This window comes from Scomber scombrus, chromosome 15 (assembly GCF_963691925.1).
Source record: "Scomber scombrus chromosome 15, fScoSco1.1, whole genome shotgun sequence".
Lineage (NCBI taxonomy): Eukaryota > Metazoa > Chordata > Actinopteri > Scombriformes > Scombridae > Scomber > Scomber scombrus.
In genome coordinates this window covers 6,512,108-6,520,431 of record NC_084984.1, presented here as the reverse complement: position 1 = coordinate 6,520,431, position 8,324 = coordinate 6,512,108, and the positions used below count along the sequence as shown (strand labels likewise).

Below are 8,324 nucleotides of genomic sequence, written 5' to 3'. Positions count from 1 at the left end.
CTGATATGTGTTTTCCACAAAAAAGTTATCTATCTATCTATCTATCTATCTATCTATCTATCTATCTATCTATCTATCTATCTATCTATCTATCTATCTATCTATCTATCTATCTATCTATCTATCTATCTATCTATCTATCTATCTATCTATCTATCTATCTATCTATCCATATATCTATCTATCTATCTATCTATCTATCTATCTATCTATCTATCTATCTATCTATCTATCTATCTATCTATCTATCTATCTATCTATCTATCTATCTATCTATCTATCTATCTATCTATCTATCTATCTATCTATCTATCTATCTATCTCTTTTGAGTAATGCTTTGCCTCTGATATGTGTTTTCCACAAAAAAGTTATCTATCTATCTATCTATCTATCTATCTATCTATCTATCTATCTATCTATCTATCTATCTATCTATCTATCTATCTATCTATCTATCTATCTATCTATCTATCTATCTATCTATCTATCTATCTATCTATCTATCTATCTATCTATCTATCTATCTATCTATCTATCTATCTATCCATATATCTATCCATCTATCTATCTATCTATCTATCTATCTATCTATCTATCTATCTATCTATCTATCTATCTATCTATCTATCTATCTATCTATCTATCTATCTATCTATCTATCTATCTATCTATCTATCTATCTATCTATCTATCCATATATCTATCTATCTATCTATCTATCTATCTATCTATCTATCTATCTATCTATCTATCTATCTATCTATCTATCTATCTATCTATCTATCTATCTATCTATCTATCTATCTATCTATCTATCTATCTATCTATCTATCTATCTATCTATCTATCTATCACTGCCCAAGGGGAAAAAGTAAAGCATAGTTTTACTTTGAAACCAACCCCTGTATAACAAAATATATTCATAATAGAAAAGAAAGCATGCATAAGTGTGATCTAGTATCTGCAGCTCTATGCAGCTGAAGCCCAGTCATGTGACACCGACTTTGTCCAGCTCACACTTCCGCTACTGCGTGCAAAGACAGAAAAAGAGAGAAGAGAGAGAAAAAGAGAGAGATATATAGAAGAAAAAGTTGGGGGTTGAAATCTCGGTAGAAGTTTAATCTTTTTGCAGCCAACTTTTTTTAAGCAACAACAACAACAACACTAAGCTACACCAACATACTGCAGGTTGTAAACTAGATAGAGAAGTAGCAGAATAACATCTACTACTTCTTTAAAAACACATTATGTCGACGGCAGCTTTGTACAACGACCAAGGAGGAGCAGAGGCAGCGATTGAAGCTGGGCAGGAGAGCACACCGACCACCTCCGGCAGCTCCGGAGCAGCTTTTGGACTCTTCAGCTCCGACTTTAAAAAGTAAGAGGAACACTTTTCACCTTTCAGACTGTTTTGTTTTTGGGGTGGGGTGACTTAAAGTGTAGCTGAGTTGGGAAATGAAACTAGGAGAAGGAAAGGCAGTGATGGCGAATGACTGCTAGTTGTTTGTCACGTACTGTTAACTAAAATAATACTAATATTAATATGTCCTTTTAGTGATTTTAAAGCAAATCATTATTTTATGCTGCAAACTTACATTTATAGTCTAGTTTTTATTTTATTTTTCTCTCGCTCTATTTTTCTATACTTTGTTTTTATTTTTTTAAATTATTATTAGTAGGGTTTTTTAGTTTTTAATTGTATGTTTTAATGTTAACATTTTTTTTATTTTATTTTATTTTTTTTACAATTATTGTTTTTGTTTTGTTTTTAATTGTATGTTTTTTGTTTCCAATTGTTACTGTTAAATATTTGTTTTTATGTAAAGCACATTGAGTTGCCACTAGGTATGAAATGTGCTATATAAATAAAGCTGCCTTGCCTTGCCTATAAAGAAAGTGCTTTTTTATGCCACTTTTTGCAGCTTTCCCCCCTTTATTAAACCCCCCTGTGGGTCAATATTTACCTGGTTAAGATAAACGCACCATTGAGAGGTGGTAGCATATTTTTTGCAGCTGCAGGATATAAATATGTTAGTTTTATATAAGACTTTATTAGGAAACACCTGTGCAATTGAATACAACAAATTTGCTTTAAACTCCACTTTAAAGAAGTCTATACACTGTCAGAGTTTGTTGTTAAGTGTGTTTTGTTATTGAGGTCATCGTGGGTGATGGTGGTGTGCAGGAGTGCATTCAATTGAAAAGCGGTGTCTAATATTATATTTATAGTCCACCCCTTTAACATTTCACATAATGCAGCTAGAATATGCTTTCATACGTTATATACACAGTTTGCAGCAGTGAGTAGACTTTGCATAGTAAGAGATAATATTTAGAGAAGTTTAATTGAATCTAAACGACAACAGAGGACTGATTAGTAATTACTGATTCAGTTAACTCATCTTTAACCAGGTGTGTGAGTCTCTAATCTTTACACTGAGGGCTTCATACATAGTATACAGTAGACATTTTATGTAGATATAGCTAAATATCACTTTGAGGCTTCTCATTGTATACTAGAGTGAGGTGAACTGATGCTGCAGAGTAGGCCTGTCCAGCTTAGTGTGCTTCTTTCGGTTTTGATGTAGGGGTAGCGTACAGTTTATTTAAAAAATGAGGTATGAATCCTTTTAAATGAGGCGTATTGACCATCATTTTCAACATATATGTGGTAATAAGTTGGATTGAAGTTGGTTTAAAAAGTCTAACACAGTATTGGGTGATAATTTATACCTTTTTATACGCTTTATAAACAGGGATAAACTTTTCTGTAGACACACATATTTACAAGGATATTTCATTTGCAGTCAAACAATAACCAGTCTGTGCCTTTTATCGTTAAGCTATATATGTATTTGATCAGCATGAACATGTGCATACCATAAAGGAACAAAAATAGGCATCTCTGCCTGCAGGTGGATTGGACTGATCATCACATGCTTTATTAAAATGCAGTCAAATGTGTTAAATGCCTGAAAGAGAAATCTAGCTTCGTGTTTCATAGGGAAAGAAGAGGGACTCTCACCTTTAATGTGTTTAATGCACAACTTCTGTTAAGCCACTAGGTAAACAAACTGTATTTTATGAGCATCCTGCTGTCCGCCATGTTGATTCTTAGGTCAGGTCACTCGGGGTTTATGTGTTACTGAAGCTGACAGCTGACTTATACTGCATTAAATCACACAACAATATGAGGAATGAAATTGCGTTACTTTGGATCCTCTGTGCCAAAGTTAAATAAAATAACGACATACATACTTAATATTAAAATATCCTCAACTGAGACAGACATAAAAGCAGCAGTGATTAATTCATATTTATAATACTTATGGCCTGTGGGAAGAAACTGTTTTCTTTAACAACCTGTGAAAAATTGGCAGTTTAATCATTGACACATGAATTGTTCAGTTGCATAAATTACCTCTTTTTTAAAAGTGATGTACAAAAAGGCTGCTAATTAGTAAAGATTTATTGATTTTATTTGATTGTATGATACAACTTTGAAGGAAAAATATGCATAGACTTAAAGGTTTTAATGGTTAGTTGTCTAAATCCCACAATAAGTTTATATAAAACAAATACAACCAATCCAAAACAATGAATAAATGAAACTAACACATGCAGATTCTTACATTTTTTATATAGAAAATAATTTCCTTTTATTAGGAGTAACCCCCTTTGATGTTTCATCTCATTTTCGAGAAGGGTCATATGAATGACGGTTATACAGAATAAATATAATCCAACAAAAACATTTAACAAACTAGTTAATTAAACAGGAGGACAAATGAGAGAACAAATAAACACATTCCTACATTCATGAACAAGACAAAAAACACAACAAACACACAAAAAAGAGAATAAATAAAATAAATATCTGTTCCGGCATACAGATTAAGGAGATCATACTCAGAATAAAAGGACATACATTCATAGATTATACAGTTATAGTCTAAATAATGGGGTTATGAGACATAATTAGAAATATTATCATTACAGAGGTGTTATTATTAGAAATGTACAGTTTATCCTATAATGAGAAAACAAGGCATTTTTGAGCAGGTGGATTGAATAGTTATAGCTGGGTTATGTCCCATGACTGTTGATTCATATTGATTTAAAATGTGTGAATATGTCTGAAAACTGCCTGTTTTTATATATCAAACCTTGATATCATATAGCTAATATGTGTAAACTTCTATACTTACATTTACACATTCAGGGATTAGAATATGTCAAGATAAAAGAAGGCTTTTATGGACCTAATACACATCATTCATTTCTAATATGGTCACACTGTAGGTTTCTATGTGTTATACTATCAATCACATCACAATTAACTTCTACTCCAGCTCGTTTAATCAACTTCTCAGTGTTATAAAAGTGAAACGGATCTATCAGCAGGTGTTGGTCACATTGTTGAGTTTCATTGTTAACATCAGACACTAGAGGGCAGCCACTCCTCATCATCATTGTGACCATCCTTTGCATTGTGTTCATTTCTTATAAAATCAGTGTGTTATGCAGCTTAGCGACTCTCTGAGAAGGCGAGGCTTTAATCTACACCTCTCACACCAGCTTTTCAGAGACTTATTCATTCATTCAATAAAGTGCCTCAAATTAAAAAATGCCGTGTCAGTTTTTAGGCGCTCACTCCCAACAAGAAATGCTGACATGTAGGATTAAATTTCCTTAAAACGTGGGAAACATTGGTGCAAATGGTTTCACTACAGCTTTTGAGCTTCTTGAGCTTCTGTCTCTGATGTTATCGCTCTCCTTTTGTGTTCAATGTGCAGCATGCTATAAAGTCAACCTCTAAGCTGTCTCACATGACTGTCCTGAGTCCTCCCACAGTTAGGTATGACTATGGTCATATGTTTAGCTCCTAGTAGGCCAAGCTGGAAGATCAGGGACAGGGGGAAAAAAATACAAGAACATGAATGATGCTTCTGTTTGACACAATTCACAATGGCCCAAGCTTGTGCATATACAAGTATCTCATGTTATTAGTGTAGAGCTTCCTCCTCCTCCTCCTCCTCCTCCTCCTCCTCCTCCTCCTCCTCCTCCTCCTCCTCCTCAGCATGAATGGATCTCAGCATATTCTTTAATGAAATTTAACCTACGCTGCTTCTTTCGGTAGCCGAGGAAGAAATGAGCAGAGCTAGATCCACAAAAAAATGAAATCACGTGATATGTTTTTTTGTTATTTGAAAATATTAAATGTTGGTCATAGCAACATTCCTGTAACGGTCTGAAGTCTTATGGGCCTCTTCCTGCTGACTGAACGCACGCTCTGCCAGGCAGGGACACGTGTGACTCATTTATGTGTGACTAAACGGATATTTCACTGTAGCTGAGTGGGCTTGGTTGTATGGATTTAGTTGTATGAACAGTATTTTTTGAGCTCCATTAAAGAAAGGATCATAAACTTTTATTTTAATTAGTGTTAGGGGTTATTAGCAAGGTCTGCTGATAGTCCTTTAGTTTATATCCAATCTAGGATCACTTTAAAAGCTGTCATATGTTCACTTGAAGCTCTATAAGAGACTGAATGAAGAGGAGATGATGCTAAAATATGCAACTGGAAACATGCACCCAAAAACATGTGTTTGTGCTCTAAATTCCTGGCTCACTGAGAAGCAGTACCAGGTGTGTGAGGCATGTTTGATGTGGCAAAACATGGTGTAAAATACTACATATTTGACATGATGTAACACTGTCAATCCTTCTCTGCGTACTTCTATCATTTTCAGGCTACAGGCAGCACTTAAATCAAGTCATGTGAATGTAGATTTATACTAATATTTTATGTTTCGGCTGCTGATGCGAAAAAAACAAGCTCAATAAACAAAAAAACCCTCCTTTAAAATTCAGTTTTCAGCTTTTTTTTTATTAAAGCAAAGTAATGAAAATAAAATTTCCAGGAAGATTTCTACTTGTAAATTCAGATGCTTCAATTTACCATTTATTATGGTGTAATTCACTTTAGTACGATCCGCAAAAAGCCTATTTCTGTGTGGCATACGTAATATTTTAAGTACTAATTTTTATTATTATTATTACTTATTTTAAGTACTTATTCTGACTGCTCAACACTGCTGCAGATGCTTTACATATGACAAACCGTTAGATAAGTATATCCAAATACTTTAACAAGAAGAATTTGCATATTTTCCTGATACATGGACTACATTTATTTCCCCCTCTGTTATTTAGGATATGTTTTTTTAATAATAATAGTAAGAATAATAACTTTATTTGTATAGCACTTTTCATACAGGAAATGCAGCTCAAAGTGCTTTACAACAAAATAAATTACATATAGAAAGTACTTTACATTAAAAGCAAAAATAACAAAATAAAAAGAAACAATGGAATATAAGATGGAAAATAAAAATAGTAATATTAAATATATAATTTATCAAGACTTGCAAAATAAAAACTTCTAATTTATTTCAGTATGATACAAAATGCGTCATACAACTGTGTTTCTTCTAAACTTGATTTAGGAAAATGTGACTGAGTCCATTCATTCATTCATTTTCTGAATGAATGAAGGAATGCAGTTTATCATCACTTCTCCTGTTTCCTGTGTGAAGCCTTCATGCTGTGCTAGAGAGGCATAAGGACATCTAGACTATGTCACATTAAAAAGTTGATTAACTAAGTTTTATTTAGTCATTTCCTTTTAGAAAATGTCGAATCACGAGAATTTGACCAGTGGGTCTTGAATTAGTTGAATGAGTCAGAAGCAATACAAGCTAAAAACAGTGAACATGATCAGATTTAATGTGTTATTTCCACTCAGGCTTAAGGCTGCTTATCTATCTAAACCACTACATCTACTCTCTTGTTTTTTTTACTGTATTATTTTATAGAAATTATACATTTATCTTTGAATGAATCAGCAACTAAATGGCAACATTCAACCAGTAAAAAAACACTATAAAGATGGAATAAAGTTAAAAGGAAATACACTTCTTGCACACTAATGTTTGACTCATAAAATCAGCTCTAAAAAATGAATCTAATACAACATATTAAATTATGTGATACAGAGAGTAACTGTGAGCTCATATAACTAACAGCCACATGGAGGCACTAATCTCTTACTGTTAATTTTCTCCATCAACCTCCTTCTGGGATTTAAGAGATATGTATCAACCATAACTCTGTGTGTTAATAGGACAATTATGATCTTTGTTGTAATATTAGTGATGAATCTTCAGTATCTGATGTTGAATTATTAGCCAGTCTTTGCTATTAGAGCTGTATGATCAATGAAAAGTGATGGACAGGGAAAACAGGAACCACAAGAGGTTTTAGATCAGATATGCATCTTTTAACACTGAATTTATGTAATCTAATCAATCAATCAATCAATCAATCAATCAATCAATAAATCAGACTTTATTTGTATTGCACCTTTCCTGCATATTAATGTAACACAAAGTGCTTTAAAAAAGAAAAAGACACTGTCATAATTCTCATGAATCTGCAGTGAGGAAACACCAAAAGTAGAATAAAAAGGTCAAAGTTCAGAATACCCAAATACAATAAATAAATAAATAAATACATAATAAATAAAGTGGGTAAAACCAGAAATGTGAGGTTGGGTTATTTAAAAAAACAGAAAACAAAACAAAGATAAGAGGATAATAAAATAATAAAACAACTAAAGAGGAAATGTGATGAAGTAAAACCATAAACATAAAAGGTGGATTATGAAGAGGAAAACACTTAAAATGGAATAAAAAGCATAGTCCAAGAGGTAAAACAGGCTAGAACATAACATAAAAGAGAGATGAATGAAAAAACTAAAGTTCAATTAAAAAGATTAAATTATTCAGATTAAATAGGTCTTAATAGAGAGCTTGAAATAATCTACCATATGATGAAATGTGTTTTATCTTCACATCACAACAACATGGTTTTAAATGAGATGGATACACACGTGGCCCATTTGTGATATATATTCATTAAGAAGACCGCCACGGGTAAATGATATTATAATCAATCTCAGGCGGTGATGGAAAGATTTGAAAAGCTCATCATCAACCAGACGTGATGCAGATGTTTTTGGCTTTTTTTTGGCATGTGGAGAGATTACTGTAAGAGATGTATAAGGCTAAAACATCCTTTAGCTTTGATTTGCATTAAAACAGTGGTTCACTAAGGTGGTCCTGAAATAAACTGAGGTGCCCTTAGATTATTAAAGGTATAAGAAAGAATAATTTTTTTAAACTTTTATGGCAATTTTTGCTTTTTACTTGTCAAATGTGTTAAATATGTACTTTAGCTGTTGTTTTGGACTCTAAAAATC

At 32.7% G+C, this 8,324-nt stretch overlaps 1 protein-coding gene across 2 annotated transcripts in view; it reads left to right on the top strand.

Moving 5' to 3' along the window:
- The first annotated feature begins 1,058 nt into the window (after window positions 1-1,058).
- Window positions 1,059-8,324, top strand: part of ap3b1a (adaptor related protein complex 3 subunit beta 1a) — a 64,537-nt gene continuing 57,271 nt past the window's right edge. For both annotated transcript variants that reach the window (XM_062434426.1, XM_062434427.1), the window contains exon 1: window positions 1,059-1,379. In XM_062434426.1, coding sequence (XP_062290410.1) covers window positions 1,249-1,379 — 131 coding nt within the window. In that variant the 5' untranslated portion in view covers window positions 1,059-1,248. The remainder of the gene's footprint in view (window positions 1,380-8,324) is intronic.